General features: G+C 36.5%; 1 protein-coding gene across 5 annotated transcripts in view; it reads left to right on the top strand.

Moving 5' to 3' along the window:
• RBM26 (RNA binding motif protein 26) overlaps positions 1–22,108 on the top strand; it is a 50,372-nt gene that overhangs the window by 9,195 nt on the left and 19,069 nt on the right. For 2 of the 5 annotated variants that reach the window (XM_068158158.1, XM_068158506.1), the window contains exons 2-12: positions 5,354–5,472; positions 5,994–6,130; positions 7,040–7,128; positions 7,703–7,941; positions 10,689–10,949; positions 13,999–14,238; positions 15,604–15,771; positions 16,116–16,256; positions 17,209–17,320; positions 18,076–18,235; positions 19,685–19,849. In XM_068158158.1, the coding sequence (XP_068014259.1) occupies positions 5,354–5,472; positions 5,994–6,130; positions 7,040–7,128; positions 7,703–7,941; positions 10,689–10,949; positions 13,999–14,238; positions 15,604–15,771; positions 16,116–16,256; positions 17,209–17,320; positions 18,076–18,235; positions 19,685–19,849 (1,831 nt within the window). The remainder of the gene's footprint in view (positions 1–5,353; positions 5,473–5,993; positions 6,131–7,039; positions 7,129–7,702; positions 7,942–10,688; positions 10,950–13,998; positions 14,239–15,603; positions 15,772–16,115; positions 16,257–17,208; positions 17,321–18,075; positions 18,236–19,684; positions 19,850–22,108) is intronic. The other 3 variants (XM_068158243.1, XM_068158331.1, XM_068158424.1) reach the window with 3 other exon arrangements.

Here is a 22,108-nt window from a genome sequence, read left to right as displayed (position 1 = left end):
CTGATGCCTGTAATTGCATGGTGATTACAAAAATCTCAAAATATGTTTAGTATTTAATATTTTAAAATATGTAAATCTGAATATTGATAAATCAAGTGGTGGTTAATGTATTGCTAAGTGTTCAGATAATAAGAAAACCCTGACCACGCAGAGAAGTGAGTCCTCTCCAGCTAAATTACTTTTGCTTTCTCAAAATCTCATTATTTAAAAATGCGTATTTTTAAGGCTTAAATTTGCTCTTAACGACTTAAACATTAAACATTCCTCTTCTATTTTCCTTATTTGAAATGATAATTTCAAACCATGACTGCAAAGTAAGTTGATACCAGAAACAAAGGATTTTGAGCTCTTCTGTGAGGATTTTTGGCCTTTTGTCTTGCTTTTTTTCCTTGCTTTTACAATTAAGCATGATATTTGATTGTGTCTTAAGTTTTTAAGTTTTGATATGGTGCTTAGCAGTTGGAGTTATCCAGATCATTCTCTGAAGACACATGTAGAGCTCTTATAAGATAGTCCTTTCATCTGTGCCTGTATTTTAAATACTGTTTATTAAAGCAGGATTACAAAAGCAATCCTCCATGTTTAATAACATCTCTGACTGATAGACTAGACTCTGCAGAAAAAGCATTACTAGAGGTAAAAACATTTCACTTTACTGGGTAGGGTCGTACATTCAGAAAGTGAGTGTAGACAAGTGTACTGCAGTGTTTAAATGTATCAGGAACTGAGATGCAGATGGACTACATAATCTTTAGAGGTCCCTTCCAACCCAAACCATTCTATGATTCTATGTACTTGCTGCAGTGGAAATGAGTGCAGTTGCTTGTGCCAGCTATTGGTTAAGGAAAACATGAAAGAGGAAATTGGAGAAATGTATCTCATAATTGTTGTTTATTACTGCTTGCAGCACATGCCTACGAAAAGTTGAGGGGCCAAAGAGATGGGATTCAAAGCTGAGAAATTTTTTGCAGGTTTCAGTGCATGTGACTGTTTTTCTAGTTGCCAATTTCTAGCATAAAAATGAACTTAGGTGTAAACTTCAGTCAGCTTTTAACACACAGATTCCATCTACATTCAGGTCTGTGATGTACCACACTGTATTCAAGTTAAGCTAAGGATGCAAACCTGTGTCTAATAATTGTAAATACTTAATCACTCTGTGAACAATAGAATTGAAAAATAATTTTATTTTTAATTCTGAGTGCAACTTAGGCTATTTGAAATGTGTAAGAGGTATTTTGGTTAAAAAAAAAATCAAAATCGAACTCTGAATTTGTTTTATAATCCGCAAAAACATAGCATGATGCGTACTGTATGCTAAGTTCTTGTGCTGCCCAGTGTATTTTGCTGATGACATCACTGAATAAAATAGCATTGACTGAAAGAGTCTTAGAAGAATGATAAATTTAGCTTAAAATGGTCGAAAAATTCATGTATGCACAAAAAAAAGGTAGAGCAAACACATTGCATATTTTTCTCATAAAAAGTCTGCTGTTCTGTAAGAAGATAATGCAAACTGGAAAATGTAAGGATTTGTTTATCAGAAAAACTCAAGGCACCTACAGTCCAAGCCAGCAGGTTTTGTCCCAACAAAAGGATGGAGAATCTTTATGCACAACATTTCAGAATTCAGAAAGGAATTCCTTCAAAACCAGCAATTCTTTCCAAACAAAACTACTAACGATGATTTCCACGAATTGAAACAAGCATGGTCTTTACAATAGTGTGGAGGAGACATCATTTCGTGGGTGTCTTCAAGCTTTCAACAGATATAGAGAAGTCTTCTGAGTCAGTATAGAAAGAAAACTCAGCTTTTTGCTGGGTAATGATCAGTTGAAGTTTAGTTTTAAAAATGGAAATAATACAAAATCCTGCTGTCAATTTACACAAAACATTTTCTCCATGTCTCTGTACCACAAAATGCATTTTATTCACTATTGCTTAATTGGCATCAACTTAAAGACTGTTAGTATTTCCAAAAATACTTGCTGAGTAGCCAAAATAAATATTCTTACTATTATGTGCAGGGGAATTTCTAGACTAACACTATGTAATAGTAATAGAGTTCAGTACAATTTCTTGCATTGTTTGTATGTGCTTGTATTGCACAGGAGAATGTGATTCTGCTTTGGAACTTAAAAGTAACATTTATGTACACTTGAGTGTATCTTGGAGATGGGTGGATAGATTAAAATTCTGAGGTTACTCTAGCATGGACAGTATTACTATGATTTCCAAGACCATCATGGTGGGGAACAGTGAAATCACTACTTACTCATTATTTTTTAACAATTTTTGTTTGCTTGTGTTTTGAAGTTTTGTTTGTCTGTGGCTGGTGTTTTTTTGGAGTGTGGTTGGTTTTTGGTGTGTTTTTTTTAACACCTTTTGGAGTCTAGGTGGCTTTTTAGACAAGATTTTCCATTTTCTGTACTGCTCATGAGAGAGGAATTACTTTAAACTGAATACTTGTAGTGTGTTATCTAATTTTTGTGGTGAATAGAAAGGAGATGAAAAGAACTAGGAATTGCCATGTGAAAATATTCTCTTCCTCCTAAGTTGTTTTCCTGTTATAACTATATCTAGATAATATGAAAATAGCACACTAATTTTCTGAGGCATGATTCAGCTTGAAAGTGGTAGAGGATTGAAAAAAACTGTATTATAGGTTGGACTCGATGATCTCTAAGGTCTTTTTGAACCTGGTTAATTCTGTGATTCTGTAGTAATACTGATGTTGCACTGAGGAACAGTAAAAAAATAAATAATTTTGCAAATTTGAGCATTGCAAAGTTATGAAATGTTGACCTTGGGGTCTTCTGTGTGCTATACCAGGTAAGAGCTCTTCATTGCAGCCTGTGATGAACAGTTTTTCAACACCAGTCTTTCTGTTAATATGTTTGGATGATGTGCTTAGGTACTAATAACATAAAATGACTTTGCAGACCTACCACTCTTATTGTAGGTGGTTATGTGCCTGCTTCCGAAGTATTACAGGGAGGATCTGGAGTTGCTGAAATGTGTCCAGAGAGAAGGGCCATGAGGATGATTAGAGGGGTGGAGCACCTCTCATATGAGGACAGACTGAGGGAGCTAGGCTATTCAGTCTGGAGAAGAGAAGGCTCTGAGGAGACCTAATTGTGGCCTTCCAGTATCTGAAGGTGGCCTACAAGAAAGCTGGGGAGGGACTTCTTAGCCTGTCAGGTAGTGATAGGACTAGGGGGAATGGAAAAAAATTAGAAATGGGTAGACTCAGATTGGATATTAGGAAGGGTGGTGAGACACTGGACCAGGTTGCCCAGAGAGGTGTTAGAAGCTCCATCCCTGGAAGTTTTTAAGGCCAGGCTGGATGTGGCTCTGAGGAATGTGATCTAGTGTCAGGTGTCCCTGCCCACGGTAGTGGGGTTGGAACTAGATGATCCTTGAGTTCTCTTTCCAACCCTTATGATTCTATGATGTGGTGCTTAAATGGCTTGAATGTTTACATCTGAATGGGGCAGACTAGATGTGGTAGTTGAAGGAAAACATTTCTGAAGAGTTTTCAATTGATGTCCAGTCTGGTTTTTTGATTAGCAGGGTGTATTTGCATTTTGTCAGTTTACTGCATGCAGGCTGTTCTGGACTGTGGATTGGTTGTGACCTCTCATCTCCTGTATCTATAAATAATGCAGACTAACACAGAATACTGCAGTACCTCTCCTAGCAGCTCAAGTTGCTTTTACAGCATGAAATTCTGCTATTGCCTATTTTCTAGAGTGTGCTGCTTATTGGATATGTTTTCAAGGAGGATGCTTCTTGCTGTGCCCGAGATAATATTTTGGGGAGAAGAATTTGCTGGTGTGATGTAATAATGTATTTGGTTTCTTCTGCCCAGTGTCTAAAATACCTGTCATTTAAATGATCGATATTCAGATTTATAATTAAGATCAGCAGTGAAATTTAATTTCTTTTAATGTGGAAGAAATTGGGAACTGCTGTTTTATTCCTTTATTGTGACTAGCGGACTTCTGTGTTAGCATGGTAATATGTGTGATACTTAGTGTAACTCCCTGACTACTGCTTAATTTTACTTATTTTCCCCCATTATTTTTGTTGGGGAAAACACACAATTAGGATGCATCAGTGCAATTTTTTCCCTTTTCTTGTAGTTTTTAAAAATGCTGATAGTAACTTTGATCACCACCAAAACAAGCTTAACTGTCTATCACATGACCAGCATGTGTGTGAAATCCTGCCTCGTTTTGTGGATTCATGAGGGTCTTTTTTGGTTTATGCTAAATTAATGGGATTAAATAGTTCAAGAAAACGCTGCTGGTCTGCCTGATAAACCACTTTATTAGTTACTGGCTTTGAATTATGAAGTGTGAAACAGTGTTCTGCAGTATTCTCATTTGCTTTGGCAGGTTTTGCTCTATAATACCACTACAAAGTTCATTGTAGATTATTATTCACAAAGTGTTAAAATAAAACTACGTAAGTTATATTAAATAATGTTCTACTTACTGTGCATATACAGCTTACTTGGTTCTGTTTTTTTTACTGATGTGCACAGGACCGTCAGCTTCTACACGGGAGTGCTCCATACTTAATTTTAGGCTAAATTTAGATGTCTGAAATGGATAATAATCCCCTAACTTTCCCTTCCTCGTGTACCTCTCATGGTGATTTCTGTGCTGATATAGGAATGCTTTTACTGTAAGCTTTTAAAATTACTTTCATGTTTTAATGATGTTTATATGTAGGTAGTAATAAGATTCTTTAAAAAATATTTTTAAGAGAGTCTCAGGTTTTAATTTTTTAAATTTATTTATAGCATAAATCACTTCTACTTTATCACTGTATTCATAGATTCATAGAATGGTTTGTGTTGGAAGGGACCTTGAAGATCATCTAGTTCCAACCCCCATGGTGTCAGCAGGGGCACCTTCTACTAGACCAGGACGCTCAAGGCTTGATCCGGTCTGGCCTTGACCACTGCAAGAAAAGGGGAATCCACAGCCTCCCTTTTTCCTCGTGAACAGTCACGCAATATTACACTCAGAATTACCGATTTCATCGTTGTGAAATTACGGAAGTATTTGTTGTATTTGTAATTGGATTTAAGACAATTAGGCAGTTCTAGTGTGCTATAAGGTGTTCCTTGAAATACTTTTTGGAAACACTCTAGGCAGTTACTTCTCTAGAAAAGAAAGATTGTGCTTAACAATCTTGCGTATCTGGACTCTGTCTTAAATGCCACTGGGTGTTCTACAGTTGCTTTGATGGGAAATGTTTTGAAGTATTAGTCATACCAGTTTCAGACATAAACTTATGTAATTTAATTCTATTTAATTTTTTTCAATTAATGTTTTTGTAGATGTGATGCAGATCCATCTGCCCTAGCTAAATATGTTCTGGCGTTGGTAAAAAAGGATAAAAGCGAAAAGGAGCTGAAGGCGCTGTGTGTTGATCAGCTGGATGTATTTCTTCAGAAAGGTATGGTCTTTGACGTAAAACTTAAGCCTGACTGAAGAGACTGTCACGTTTAATTCATTCAGACAATCTTTTAGCACAGAATCATACATTTATTTCTTTATTAGATTTCTTACTTTTAACAGTGGAGTAACTCGGTTTATAAACCAGTTGTATGCACAAAATGTGTATATTAAGTGTATGTTTTATGTCTCTTTGTATTCCTGGAAGAGTATTATGAATATTATAGAGTTAATGCCATAGGTGTTGGAGCTCTGTATGTATTCAAGAAGTATTCTTCCAGGTGTTTTAATATGAGACATTATCTAATGTCTCAAGGATTGAAAACTTGTGAAAATCATTGTTACTGACATATTTCTTGACTCAGTAAATGTCCTTTTTAATACCATTTTGTATAATCATGTAATTTAACTTTTTGTTGAATGCTAATTTTGGAGATGGGGGTGGCAGGTATTTATTTATTTTAAAAGCAAATTGTAGCTGAAGGTTTGAGTAATGGATGCTTGTACACTCTTTACTTTTAGAAACTCAGATATTTGTGGAAAAACTGTTTGATGCTGTGAATACAAAAAGTTACCTACCTCCACCAGAACAACCATCATCAGGAAGCTTGAAAGTAGAATTTTTTCAGCATCAAGAAAAAGAGACAAAAAAAGAAGAGGTAGACATTGTTGTGGTGTTTGTGGCTTGTTTTTTTTTAGGGGGGGTGTTGGGTTTGTGTGGTTTTTTTCTTTTTTTTCATGCATTTCTTTTCTCCTCATCCCTTTGTTTCCTTATATTGCTTTTATTATTTTATTAATCAAAAGTTACACTACGGTATTAAAATATGTCAGAAGGTTTTGTGCCTAGTACTTTGAGTGCTGCCACACAATTTTTCTAAATATATGTGTGTGCTTCAAAGGTAAACCAAAATGGTTCTGACTAGTCAGATGTCAATAAAGTTACCAAGTAGCATATCAATTCCAGTGCAACCTATATTAATGTTTTGCTGAGAATTGCCGTTGGAGTTATTACACTCTTTTTAATTCAGCATAAATCCAGGCTGCCATTCCAAATGGCAGTGCTTGTTCCTTCAGGTGCTTGATCCAGGTAATGACTTTATTCTGTCACAAGTGTTCATGTAGTTCTTTGAGCCAGAAGGGGTTTGTCCTTTTCAGTAGCAGCCTAGGTTTGGCTGCATGAAACTGTTTAACCATGAGCTGAAACAGCTAACCTTCTGATGAAGAAAAAGACCTCGCTGTGTTGATTATTGAATATTCATGTCTTCCCAGATCTGTCACTTCACCTTAGTATGGATTTTTGTTCACTTGTGCAAAAGCAGAAGTATTTTTAGTGCTGCACAGTAAAGACTACTTATTCTCCTTTATTTTCTCCTAATCCGTGTTTTGAATACTCCTAGAAATAGAAATCTATCAGGTTTCATAATTGCATTCGACCAAAAATGTTGGTTTGGTTCAATGTCACTGGTGACTTTGCTCAGCCTGTTGAGGTTTTGGTTTTATTTAATTGTACAGAAGTCTCCATTATAGTATACTCATGTTTTGATCAAATTCATGTACTTGAAATTCAGATCGTTAAAGAGGAAGAGCGAGAGAAAAAGTTTTCTAGAAGGTTAAATCACAGCCCTCCTCAATCAAGTTCTCGCTACAGAGATACCAGGTAATAAATTTTGCTTAACCTTTTGTATAATGACAGTAATGAAATGGATCTGGGTTTTTATGATGTTTCTAAATGTTTTCTTTCCATATTACCACCTAGCAAGCCTAAAAATAAGACTCTCTGCTTTTATGCATGTGTAGTTAAATGATGAGTATATAAGTCTAAGCTGTCTGAGTTGTGCACAGCTATCACATTTGACTTCTATGATTCAGTTTTATGTTAGATTCATGGTTTATGTTACAATACTTACCCTGCTCAGTATTGAGATTGAATTGTGATAATTTTAATTTAGAGCTTTCTCTTCAGTAACTGTTACCTTTTTTTATATTTCCAACTTAGGAAGTGCAGCATTGGTCAGAAAAGGAATTTAGCATGTTTTAAATCTTACTATCAGTAAAGTGTAACACATAAATCAAATTACAGAATTTTAAAAGTCTTCTCAGACTACAGGAATGGCCATAGTAGCTTTTCTCTAATTTTCCATTGCTGTTCCTTGAGGTTTCTATTGGTAGTTAAAGTTTTAAAATACAGATTAATAATGCTTGTGATTTTACTCACAAAATTACATGTTTAGAAGCCGTGATGAAAGGAAAAAAGATGAACGTTCTCGGAAGAGAGATTATGACCGAAATCCTCCCAGAAGAGATTCCTATAGGGATCGATATAACAGGAGAAGAGGGAGAAGTCGAAGCTACAGCAGAAGTCGAAGTAGAAGCTGGAGCAAGGAGAGATTGCGGGACCGGGATCGAGACCGGAGCAGAAGCCGGAGTAGAACACGAAGCAGAGGTACCAACAGTTGGTCTCTAAAATACGGTGAATGTCGCCTACAAAATTTAGAAACTAAACTTAGCAAGATGTACCAAAATTTCTTCTGTCATTCTTATTACTTTGTTCAAATGTAGCTTGGTTTTTCTATGGAATTAAGGTTTATGTGATATATTTTCAATGCTTCTTTTCCACTGTTTCCTTCCATTCTTCTATAATACGTTTGACTGTGGTGGCCACTTTTAAGCAGTGTTGTAAGAGAAGCAGAAAAATTCAAGTTAATTACATGTGATTACATTTTAGGAAACTCAGAATCATGTGGGAAGATGCAGGAATTAATACCTATCTACAGAGGTAGAACTGAGAGAAGTTGCACATTTGGCAGCAAATGACTTGTCAAGCAGAAAAATACAGCCTCTCCTCTTTTCATCTTGTCTTTTGGACATCATAGGGAGGGGCTGAAATGATTATAGTAGATATTTGCATATGCACATATATGTAAGACTAAAGGCTTCAGTGCATTAGCTTCTCTAACCAAACTTCTTCAAAAACAAAGCTCTTTATTCATCCGAAAAGAGTGCTTTCTCTCCCTGCAGTAATTACTGATACATTGGAAAAGAGCATTAAGAGTAATTTTATATCTTTATTCTGTGTTAGACAATATAGATAGTGACATAGTCTGATTTAAGTCTCCTGTGTCTTATTTTACTTTGTGTAGAATGGGCCTTGGTAACTCATCCATAAAAGTAGGAATGTAGAGCAGATACTTTCCAAACAATTTAGGAAGAAGCAAGTTAAAGAACATGTAGCAGTTTAACTGAAAGATTCCAGTGTAACCAAATCTTAAAGATTATTTTACATAAACTGCAATGATGATATCTTACAGTTAAGGATTTGTTTCTTTGTCTAAGCACATTAACAAAATTCTGTTCTACCACATACTTAAGACATTTTTATTACTGTCCTTTCAATGTGGGGTTGAGTCTACCAAACGTTCTACCTCATGATCCTTCTGAATATGGATACCTATGGTCCTTTCCAACCTAAGTTATACTGTGACACTGTGATAATATTAGAAAATCAAGACAATAGTTTGTATTCAGAATAAAAGGACATGCTACTGCTGTATCTATCCAGGAGTGTTCTACACCTGTCAGGCACTCTTACTTCTCTAGTCATGGCATAGCTTTGCATGTGATAAATACATGGATTTGAATGCAGATAAAATGAAGGTAAACAATGTGATGATACAACTAACAGTCTTGCAACATTTTCTATGTGTAACTTTTGCAGCGTTTTCAAGCGGTGGTTACCTTTTTCTTGCCCATACCTTCCTTTTTATCTTTTTTTTTTTTTAGAGTAACTTTCCATCTGAAGTTTTTAGAATATATTTATCAGTATAGAACATATACTCTGCTTGAAGTTAAACAGGATTTATGCTTTACTGTGGGAATAGGTATTTTTAAAATACACAGTGTCTGTACTTTCAGATTGCTATTTTTCTGCTTAAATCTTTGGAACATAGAATCACGTTTCCAAACATTTCACCAGCTTGTCAGGATTTTGCACTTTCTCAGGGGTGAATTTCCAGGATTCCACTGCCCCAAGAATTTACTCAGATGTTCCCATACACCCTGCCACACATCATTATTCAGCATTGTGGGAGATCTCTCAGTGATATTCTTAAGAAAGTCCTGTATTGCCCTGCTCTGCAAAAACTCTGGCCTGCCAGTATCCAACACAGGAGCATCAGGACTATAAGCCATTCCCCTGAGATAAAGCTTGTTACCAGAAGGAATATATAAAAAATGCCAGCGCACCACAGCCAGGTACCAGCAGAAAGCAAATACTCTGACATAGTGAACACAGCACAGGGGAAAAAAAAACAGAACTATATAAAACTTTTAACAAGCTTCAAGCCTTAGTTGAATCCCCTTGTTTTGTTATGCCCTTTTTTGTTATCTCAACCCTTTGTGTGCTGCTAAAATTGACTGTCTTCATTAAAACAGCTACTTTCGCTGCACCACATTGGGTGCCCAAATACATGTGATGGTTTGAATTGGAGCAACATGGGTCAAACCAAACCAGTGGATTAACCTGGCTGTTTTCCCAACACGGAAGTGAGGGAAAAGTAACACACAAAAACCCCTGGAATTGAGACCAAAAAAAAAAAATAACGATGAGAGAAGAATAGAGTTTATTGATCAAGAATCTGATAAATGTGGTACAAAATGCATAATTATCCTAGCCTGTTTGCAGAAGAAGCATGTCACAAAGCAGAAGCAAGCAAACCAAAAACCCAAGCCATAGAACTACTCCCCCGTGCCTCCTTGTCCCCCTACCATCCAAGCAGAAAAGACCAACACCCAAAAAACCCAGAGGCAGCAAATGGAACAGGAAGCCTTCTGTATTGCAATCTGAAAGTCAAGCCCCATAATACTTTGCATCAGTCAGCACTTTAATTTTTAAAGCTGGCATGACTCTGGCATGGTATGAATAACAACAGCAGGTTCAATTCAATCCATGACAGTTGGAATACACCTCAGAACGTTATGTGTTCCAACTCTACTTCTCAAAGCAGATTGCAGTTTGAGCAGGTTTCTCAGGAGCCTATCCAGTTGAGTTGTAAATAACTCTAATGGTGGAGACCGCAGGCACTCTGGGCAACCTTTGCAGCGTTTCGTTTAACATTTTTATACTTCGAGGTTTATTAATATGGAATATAAATACTTAACGCAGGCTAGTGTGCAGGAGAAATCCTCCAATGTAATGTTGTTGCGTTCTTTTTCTTGCAGAAAGGGATTTGGGAAAGCCAAAATATGATATAGACAGAACAGATCCATTAGAGAACAATTATACTCCAGTTTCGTCTGTGACAAATATTTCATCCGGCCACTACCCTGTCCCTACACTGAGCAGCACTATTACTGTTATTGCTCCTGCTCATCATGGAAATAACACTACTGAAAGCTGGTCGGAGTTCCATGAAGAGCAGCTGGACCATAACTCCTATGGAAGACCTCCACTGCCAAAGAAACGTTGTCGAGATTATGATGGTAAGTCTGTGTTATTGCTTCCTGCAACTATGATTGTCCCCTTCATGGAAAAACAAGAGGTAGTTTCCTTATCTCCTTTAAGACTGTGGGGTTTTTATTACACAATTAATGAATGCAAAATTTATCTCATTTTTCATTAACTTAGGCTTTCTTTATTAGTGTTTCTATAAGTTTTTTTCAGTTACTAGAATTACTTTATATAGATGAAAAGTAATATATTTATACAAAGAAGTTAAAAATCCAGTATTACCCCAATTTTCTGTCATATGTCATGTTTAAGCCAAATACTGTATTGGATAATTTTGACCATGAAGAACAGCTTAGTGACCTAATTTTTTTTATTATTATTATTCCATCCTGTTGAAGAGTAATTTTTAACTGGAAAAGTCTAAAGCCTCAACGTCGTGAGCTCATGTTAACTCATATTTTCTGTGTAGATGCTTCTTAAGCACAAAACCCCCCATAAGGACACAGTCTCAGGCTGTGCCAGGGGAGGTTTAAACTGGATGTTAGGAAGAAGTTCTACACAGAGAGAGTGATTGCCCATTGGAATGGGCTGCCCGGGGAGGTGATGGAGTCACCGTCATTGGAGATGTTCAGGAGGAGACTTGATGGGGTGCTTGGTGCCATGGTTTAGTTGATTAGGTGGGTTGGATTAGTTGATAGGTTGGACACGATGATCTTGAAGGTCTCTTCCAACCTGGTTTATTCTATTCTATTCTATAATTTTGTGTCTTAGGCTATTGTTTTGCATGTCTTGTGCCAAAATCAGCACAAGAGACTGCTGCAGTTGGCAGTGTCTTAGCTGGATTCAGCCAGTTGACCTGTTAGCTCAGAGGAGTTCACATTTCCCCCTGTAGTTTTTTTCTGATTTTTTTTTTTCCTGTTGCTTACCACACTGACTAGTTTAAGATCTAGGCCAGGTTACATCCAGAATTATTAGTAGAATAGGTGAATTTTATTTTATCTTTTTTTAGCAAAAAAAAAAGTGAAAGGCTGAGATGTTGGCAGAGTTGTACTTGTGAAGAATTGTTTTTCCAGTATAAGGCACAGCAATACTGCAGAGCAGGTAGAATTGTGGAAGTTTTTTTGAAGTTTTCTTCTGATGCAACTGAGCTGTAGACAGTTGTGTCATAGTCTCCCAGCTCTACAGCTTTTTAGAAAGGAACTAAACGTGCAGGCTAGTCTACTTCTGGAGTAACATTATAAGGGATGACATCTTTCACAGTGTGCCTTCTATAATAGCACATGGTTTCCAGTTTCTGAGTACAAAGCAAATGATGATGTTGGAAAAACTTGATGTAGCTGTCATCAAAATTTTACTGTTTGATGTCCCCCACCCCCAGCTCTGTTTCTGACTATTACTAAAATCTCTAGCAGACATCTCTTCCTTTTGCTTTTCTCATGGTCATTTGTGTCTTCTAAATTCATAAGATCATCTCTTACTTCTGGTCTTCCTTGCTGTGCTTTCACTCTTTTCTCTGCAGAACTTAATTTTTCCATAACATTTCAATGTTACATGTTCTATAACTTGCTAAAGAGAGGTAATACAGACAACTACTCAGCATCCTCTTTTGAAAGTGGACACTTGGCTTTCTATCTCTTATACCAGAAGTTGTTTTTTTGAGCTTGCCTCTCATAGTGCATTATATTATCATTAGGTTTTTGGTGGGTGGTGCTGCTAAACAGATAAATTGTAGGTTTAGGTTGGAAGTGACCTTTAAAGGTCATCTAGTTCCAACCCTTTTGCAGTCAGCAGGGAAGTCTTCAATTAGACCAGATTGCTCAGAGCTCTGTCCAATCTGACCTGAGCTGTTTCCAGGGATGAGGCACCCACCACTTCTCTGGGCAACCTGTTCTAGTGTTTCACCACCTCCACTGTAAAAGATACCATCCTTATATATATATATATATGTGTGTGTGTGTATATATATATATGAAATATATATATATATGTGTGTATATACATGTATACAGTCTAAATCCACTCTAGTCGAAAGCCGTTGCCCCTCATACTGTTCCTGCAGGTCCTATTACAAAGTTTGTCCCCGTCTTTCTGTCGAGTGGTAGAACAAGATGAAACGGCTTCAGATTGTGCTCCATTCAGTGGAGGTTTAGGCTGGATATTAGGAAAAATTTATGGAAAGAGTAGTCAGGTATTGGAATGGCTACCCAGGGAGGTGGTGGAGTCACCATCCCTGGAGGTATTGAAAAAACATGTGTGGATGTGGCACTTGAGGACATGGTTTAATGGTCATGGTAGTGTTAGGCCGACAGTTGGACTCAGGTCAATGGCTGGACTCAATCTTTGAGGTCTTTTTTGCCTGATAGGGCCTGCTTGAAAATACCTACAGGCCACAATAAGGCCTTCCCAGAAGGCCTACAGGGAAAAAATCTCAGCCTTTGCTCACAGGAGAGGTGTTCCAGCCCACTGATCATTTTTGTGGCCCTCCTTCAGACCCACGCCAATGTTTTACTTGCATGTAAAGGAAAACAAATGTGAATGTATATTCAATTTGACTTGTATATGTGTATTTTTTATTTACATGTATGTGTTTGTATATACACACACAGAGTACCTATGTAAATAACAGAATTTTCTTTCTCTTACATACTTTTATTAAACTATGGCAAAATAATTCTTACTGAAATAATTGTAGAAGAGAAAAAAAGAACTGGCATGTGTTTTTTCATGTTAGAATTTTATGATATTAAGTTCTCTCTCTAATAAAGTTTCTCAATGTGAGTATCTGCCCATTTTTACTTAGAAACCCTTCATTCTTCCCTTTCATGGTTTGTTACAATTTGGTGCAGGATTATTTTTTCAAGAAAAATTTGACTCCTGTATGTATTCTGCAAGAATGTCACTGCAGTCTCTGTGTTGACTGTTAAATGCTCAATTTCACTTTCTAATAGAAATTTCTGCTACTATGTGAAGCTTCTAATTTACGAACTGCTGCATTACACACAGAATGTCTCATATCCTCTCTGAATCAAAGTACAGCTGTTGAATACTAACAACAATTTTCTTCTGATTTTCGTGTTTCAGAAAAAGGTTTCTGTATGAGAGGAGACATGTGCCCTTTTGATCATGGAAGTGATCCAGTAGTAGTAGAAGATGTGAATCTTCCTGGCATTCTGCCTTTTCCAGCACAACCCCCTGTTGTTGAAGGACCACCTCCTCCTGGACTTCCTCCCCCTCCTCCAATTCTGAGTCCTCCTCCTGTTAACCTTAGACCTCCAGTACCTCCACCAGGCCCCTTACCACCTAGCCTTCCACCTGTAACAGGTAATGAAACAAGACTAAAACTTACTTTTCAGTAGTAAGGCCTGGATGTTCCTTGGGTTGAATGCAGTGCAAAAAGCTATTTTAAGAATGCCAGCTATGTTTTGGAAAGTTGTAATATGCTCTACTATGGCATAGCTTACCTCAACATGATTGGTTTGTATGGTAATTGTTGCCAAGTTTGCAAAATTTGCATGTGAACCTTGAATTGTGGTTAAGTAAAATCAGGGCATGGCAAAACTCAGTTCCTTGGGTTTTACAGGGGAAGTTGCCTGAAACTGAAAAAAGTTGTTAGAGAAGAAAGGAAGATCCTGGAAACAGCAGATTGGATGATCTTTGAGGTCTCATCCAACCATATAATAATGTGTGATTCTGTGGTATTTGACATTTCATTTATAGTAATAAAAGAGAATTTGTGACTACATGAAATTTACACCTGAAAATGTAATTTGCAATTAAGACCAAAAATTCCAACTAAGAAAAGATTCTCCATCTTGTACTGGAGACTCAAGCACTGAAAATTACCTGTGTGCCTAGCTCTCATTTATAAAATAGTTTAGTATTCAGTTCCCTTACGTGGTTTAAAAACGATGATGTTAGTTTTATGTGATTAGCCCATTGTCTCATTTTTTATTAACTTACATATTTCACTTGCTAAAAATACTTAAAAATAATTGATATTTGATATTGCATGGAAGTTTCTTAAAGCTGTTTCAATTTCCAGTTGATAAGGTCTGAATGTATTTATTTCACTGAGTACAGAGAGTAACTATTGCTGGGGTCATGAGTTCTTTTGGGTGTTATTTCCAGTTGTGTGGAAAGTCCAAATATGTGACTTGGTATCTTTTTCCAGTGGTTTTGAAAAATTAAATTGATGGTCAGGTTTGAAAACTTAGCTTTGAAAGTGTCATGTTATCTGTTCTAAAATCAAACCAACTAAAAAACTCCCTCAGTTTTAAGAAGGATCCATTTGTCTTTCCACAAGAAAAATCAATTCAGCCAAGTTGGTTACTGTCATTGTAGAATTTTTTGTTACACTATTAAAACTAGAATTTGTTTCTTTGAAGGGATTTTATAGAGGACTATAAATGCTTTCTGTTGGTAAGGTGAAAGTATTAGCAATTAAATTTTGCTTACAGAAAGAAAATATTTGGAGAAATGTTAAATTGTTCAAATGCTTTTCTCTCTAAATTGTTTTATTTGCTGCTAGGGATTATTCTATATGAATGTCTGGTATAGCATCATGTCTATATGCATACCCTCTTTCTCTAGTTAGAAAAGCCTTGAAAACATTTCAGATCAATTCCCTATGTAATGCAATTCTAGTGGATAATAAGTGAATGCAGTGTTTTCCTTTGACTTTGACAGGACCACCTCCTCCACTTCCCCCACTGCAGCCTGCTGGAATGGATGCCCCTCCAAACTCAGCAACTAGCTCAGTTCCTACTGTTGTTACAACGGGTATTCATCACCAGCCGCCTCCTGCTCCACCCTCTCTTTTTACAGCAGGTGTAGTACTGAGGCTTTGCCCACAAGGTTTGCTAAATAGAATAACATTGATTCATATTATACTGTACTTTTTAGAGATTATAATTTCATACTTTGAGAGAATGTTTGTATCATTTAGACTGTGACAGTAACTTAACAGTTTTCATAACTTGGGACAGAAGTAAAATTTGCAAGTAAAGTTTGAATCTTGACTGTGGAATAATATTTTCATTGTGTTTAAGCAGAAAACTTGACGTGGCAGTTTCTTAGGATAATTCTTATACAATTCTTCTGTTTTAACTGTGTCTTGTAATTAAATGAAATATTACATTTGAAACTTTAAGGGTCTTAACTGCATTATATTTTAATTAGACAATTTCCTTTGTTACCAGAAACGTATGACACAGATGGCTATAATCCAGAAGCTCCAAGTATAACAAATACTTCAAGACCTATGTATAGACATAGAGTACATGCCCAAAGACCAAATTTGATAGGACTCACATCAGGTGATATGGATCTACCACCCAGAGGTATGCTCTCAAAGCTACATTTCTTTAGTTTAGCTTGTTTCCTTACATTAGTGCAGATGGAGGCAGTTTCCAGAGAATGTAATATTGGAAAACATTGCATTTTAAAAAATCTGAAATTAAGGGAAGTTTAATTGAATAGGAAATTATGCTCATAGTTGTTTTGTGTGTGCATTTTTGCAGGTAAAATGAAATATCTTGCTAGCGTATTGCACAGTTTTATTCTTGGCTGTAGTAACTGGTCACTGACATCTGTTATACAGAAAAACGTAAACGTTTCTATACTGAATCTTAAGAAGATTTTTGCTGCAGAGAGGAGGGAGTAATTTTTATCTGGTAGCACACAGTCATGCATGAGTAATCTTAACCTCCTAGTTTCTGTGGCCTTGAGAAGAATTGGCAGCACACAAAATGAGAAGGGAAGAGGGATTAAAACCCCCATGTTTTAAATGTGGCTTTATTTACATTTGTATATATTTGTATTTAATCTTGCTATATTTCTGATGGTGTGTTTTCATTATGAAATCTTGTAATAAGATTCTTCAGGAAGGGCCACTCCTCTCCCACTCTATACCTAAGTCTTGTGTTTGCCATCTAATAGTAGAATGGAGGTGTTAGCAGAACTGGTGTAGCCTCAGTGTTGTGTAGGACATTGTGAATCAGGGAGGGCAGTCATCTTGAGGCACATGCCTTCTGTCGCACTCTTGTTTTCCATATGTGCGATGTTACTGTGACAAGATGAAAGCTGTTAGCTATTTTGATCTGTCACAGCATTTGTTGATAGTTAAGAAGAAAAATCTGTGACCAATATTTGATTCAGTTTGAATAAGGATCATAGTAATTTCCAAATAAACAATCAGGCTTTTCAATACAAAGTCAGTGTGAGCAGAATACCTTTTTACAATCACCTAGAAGATACAAAAAAATATTGTAAAATCTTTTCATCTGTTTACAGAAAAACCTCCCAATAAAAGTAGTATGAGAATAGTGGTAGATGCTGAATCCAGGAAAAGAACAATTGGTGCAGGGGATGGTGGAGTTCCTACAAAGAAGACATGGTTTGACAAGTGAGTGAACATTAACGGAAGCTTGGCTTAATACTTGTAAATCAGTGGAGCTTTTTCCTGCAATCTGAAACATGCAAGCAAGTTAAACTGTGATTAAGATGATTGTATTAAAATAATCATGCTGTAGAATTACCTATATTAGGCTGTCTTCACTCAAAGGCAGTATAGAGAGAGTTGAAGTTGCTTTGAATGATACCAGGATGTGCTCCTTGAAAGCTGGAACAATCTAAGAAGCAGGGAAGCTGCAGTGTGGTGGTGCTTAGAGATGACTGATTTTAGTTGTCAATTGTGAATTGTGTCATTGCTGTTTTGGTTGGAATTGCCAGGTATGTTACTGGCAGAAAATACAACGTGTAGTGCTTAGTGTCCAGGTGCCAAAAGGTTGGAGGGGTTTCTCAAGACATTACTGGGACTGGGGAGAACCCTGAAGTAACAGTTTGTTGAAAAGGGGGGAAGATGCTGTGTTGTAGCTGAGAAAGAGTTTTTGTAGAGTAGTAATGTGGAAGTCGGGAATTATTGACAGAAGCACATGACTGTGAATTATCTCCAGATTTCTGTGCTGGGATAGGCTGAAAGTGTCAATGGGGAAAGCTGCAGGCTGTGTGCTCTTGTACACTTTTCTAAAACTGTTGTTTTTTAAGTCTACAGATACTTCTGTCTCTCATACACACACGCTCGTGTGTAAGCATATGCAATCTAACATTGTGTTTGCTAGCTTGCTATGGATTTCTGGCTTGATTTTTTATTTGTTACAGGCAAAATTTTAATAGAACAAACAGTCCAGGTTTCCAGAAGAAGGTGCAATTTGGAAACGAAAACACAAAACTTGAATTGAGAAAAGTTCCCCCAGAACTTAACAATATCAGCAAACTTAATGAGCACTTCAGTAAGTTTGGAAACTTAGTCAACTTGCAGGTAAGAGTCAGCAAAGAGAAGGCAATATGCTTTGACTTAATGATAGATAGATGCTAAAAAGGGGAAGTCAGGTGTTTATTAACTGGTTCTCTGAAACTGCTCTCGTTATTTTCCTAATTTGTTTCTTAAACATGGTCTGATTGTTTTAATGGAATTTAATTGAAGGTGCATTCCATTTTTTTGGAACTGAAGATAAATCCCAATTTTAATAGAATTTAATTGAGGATGGAAAAAATTAAATGTTCCAGTCCTCTTTCAGATTTTGAGCAAATGTTTTCTTCTTACATGAGACATTCAAGATACCTTGTTTAAAACACTGAAAGTTGATGGTAAATGTTACTTCTTCAGCCCTTTTCTCAAGTCTGGATCTGGTATTGTAAACAGTATTTTTTGAGATAAATCATAAATACAGGAAACTTGTATTTCTCATCCAGAAAGCAGTCCCTATGATACAATTGCTTTCTGTTCTCAAAGTAGTGGCAGTTTGTCCATTAGATTTACTTTGTGCTATATCTGAGTGATGAACATAATTGGAGAAGGATACAGAACAGTTGCAATGAGCTAGGGCCTAGCTCAGACTCATGTTACATATTTTAGCCTGTCTGTTTAATAACAGTATTTCATATCTGCTCTCTAAGCTACTCAGTTTGATCCTTCATCATGCTTCATTATCAAAAAGTTTCAGGTGCTAGCTTGTGTTTTTAATCTACTTTTTCTTGTTTGCACTGAGAGGTTGAATGAGGAGTTGTAATAGAATTTTTGTGCATACTGATGCAGTATATAGTAAGCCTACTGTGCTTATCTAAACACCAAAGAAGTTTACGTTCTCTTAATTGTTCTTAAATACTTTTTAAGTCTTTTCATAGTTCACACATGTGTGTATTAGCAGGCAATGTAATTCAGTAAAAATGATGTGTGGATGTATAGAGAGGGACAGACAGATATGCAGATAGATGTTACAAGCTATGGCCTTTTTCCAAAAGGTGTCATTTTATCCTTTAAGAGTGTCATCATGTTCATGTCATCATGTTCAAAGGAGGAAACCAAAACAAACTTTGTTGTCTACCTCTGATAAAAGATAGGACATTTATTAACAGACCTCTGTATTTTTTGATAGTAATTTACTTCTGTGATGCTTATTATTCTTTCAAATAACCTCATACTTGCAATTAGAAATAATGTTTAGCTGTTTAGGGTATTTTATTCCAGGACTTGATTTTGTTTCATTTGTTTGATTGTTAACTATTCTTAAAGTTTATCATCTTCATTTCAAGGTTGCCTCATAACACCAGGCTTTTCAAATAGAATCATGAGTGGGAAATACTTCCCTAATAACCCATATTGTGTTCAGATTGTAAGCTTTTGAGCCTTGATACAAGTGATTTTATGATAAGACATAAATGAAAATCCTACACACAGTAAGTCTTGTTCTTCTGTTTTAAATTCTAGGTTGCGTATCAGGGTGATCCGGAAGGTGCTCTTATTCAGTTTGCCACACATGAGGAAGCAAAGAAAGCTATATCAAGTACAGAAGCAGTATTAAATAATCGTTTTATTAAAGTTTATTGGCATCGAGAAGGCAGTGCACCGCAAATCCAGACTACCACACAGAAGGTAGATCTAAGTCCATCTAGAACTTTAATGAAAAATACAGTCTTGTAAACATTTAAAAAATGCTTAGAGAAACTAAACTGAACACTTTCAAAATAGGGAAAACTTCATGTAATTATTTTCCAAAAGTTACTCTTTATTCTTTGACCTCAGATACAGGGTCAGATAAGCTAAGACTGAAGGTATTTAAAGAAAGCACTTCTGTGACTTGTGGAGAATTCCTCTGTCAGCTCATGTGAAGCAAGGTTAATGCTGCTGTCTGCTGAATAACATCTATTTTGCTTTAGCTAGTATAGACTCTTCTTCTTCTGAGTGTAAGAAATACAGCAGTTATGTTTCTTCTAAGATAATCTAAGTTTTCTCCTAGAAGGTGCTGCTTTTTTCCGGTCTTCTGTTTTCCTTTACAAATGAGCATGCACACTGCTGAAGAATGTAGCAGTAGAATTTGCTCTACTCAGTAGAATTTGCTTTACTCAAAGCTACCTTACATGTATATAGAGAGATTTACGTACAGATGTGTAGAGCAGTAAGGCAGGCAAACAGCAGTATAAGAGGAGAGCTGTATTAAACTAATTCTGTAGGAATGAATCAGGGACATTTTACAATGTTTTAGTGGAGAAGGAGATGCTGATCTCCATGGTGCCCAGAGACAGGACACGTGGGAATGGTTCAGAGCTGCATCAGAGGAGATTCAGACTTGATGCTAGGAAGCATTTCTTTACTGAGAGGGTGGTCAGACACTGGAACAGGCTTTGTAAGAAGAGAGGTGGTTGATGCTCCAAGCCTGTCAGTGTTTAAAGAGGCTTTTGGGTAATAGCCTTAAAATCATGTATAAATTTTTGTTCAGCCCTGAAGTGATCCTGCAGTTGAACCCAATGATGCCTGTAGGTCCCTTCCAACTGAACTAGTCTGCATTGTTGGGTTTACTGTCAGTGTGGAACAACACATTGTACACTGGGAAAATGAGGCATGTTGTGTAGAAGTAATATTCATTTATTAATATACGCTGATAAAATGAACAAATGAGTTAATAGAGGATTCTTTCAATGGCTGCTGTAACTTTTTAATTTCTTCTGTCTCTGGATGGTGTATGTTGTCATCATCATTCAGAATTTTTGACCTAGTTCTCCATAGCAGTCTTGCTGTAGGGTTTTAACAGTTTCTCTCCTTTTGTAACAAATGCTACACTTTTTATCTACAAAGTGAAACTTTAATGACACCGATCTTGCTGTCCCCTAGCTATCATCCTTTATGTTTGAGTTTGGAATCTAGTTTATAAATAACCTTGATGCTTGATCTGATCTAGTGCTACTCGAAATGTATTTTCTAGGCTTGGTTTACATCTTATCAGCCAGAAGAGGGCAGTGGAGTATGCCGTTTGCGTTAATGCAAACATTACCTCGTTTGAGAAGGATGGCTTAAACAGTTACTGCCATCAGTTTTCTGCATGCATAATGAGCAAATAATAACTGTGTATTTCCAAACAAACATCTGATCTCTGTAAAAGACTTACAACTTTTAGGGATACTTGCTAACCAACACACTATTTATTGGCAAGTTAACGATGATGGTTTGGGAATTAATTCCCCTTGATTGATACCAGATGACCGTGCTACAGGCTCCCTCTTCACCAAGAACAGCCTTTCAGCACATCTTAGGAGACTACAACATGAAGTCTTCTATAAGTGATAGATGCCACATGATAACAAGAAATGTTAGCAGGAAATTAAAAGTGCAATGCTTTCATGTTCTTCTACTGTAAAATGCAAAAATTCCCTAATTGTCGAGTCAATAAACAGGTACTTCGAATTCAGAAGCCTTTCAGGAGCATGAATATTTACTTCCCTTTTCATGGAAATTGGTCTGAGTACATGAAAGTACTGTGAAAACTTTCCTTTACAATACTTCTCATACTTCAAGTATCAAAATTCTTGTCAAAATTTCTGATGTATTAATTATAATGGAATTAGTTTTGGTTATGTTTATAATCATTTCCATGGCTTTTTTTTAGACGCTAAAGACAGGCTTTTGAATCTTTTTTTCAGTGTAAATTCAGTTAGATATAAGCTGTCCCTTCAGTAGTATTTGGTCCTGCACAGTTTCTTGTTTCCTCAGCAGACCTACTTTGGAAAATTTTTACTGTGGAAATTCTGAAAGCAGTGGAAGTACTTAGTAAAGATGATGGGAGTTAACCATAGTAAATAATTGAATAAAAGACTTCTGCCAGGATGTAGAAATAATGTGCACTCCACATCTATGGCA

This window comes from Melanerpes formicivorus, unplaced genomic scaffold (assembly GCF_026170545.1).
Source record: "Melanerpes formicivorus ecotype bairdi unplaced genomic scaffold, bMelFor1.0.p_v2 SCAF_1, whole genome shotgun sequence".
NCBI classification, from domain to species: Eukaryota; Metazoa; Chordata; class Aves; order Piciformes; family Picidae; genus Melanerpes; species Melanerpes formicivorus.
Note: the sequence above shows the minus strand (reverse complement) of the source record. Positions and strands in the feature narration are given on the sequence as shown.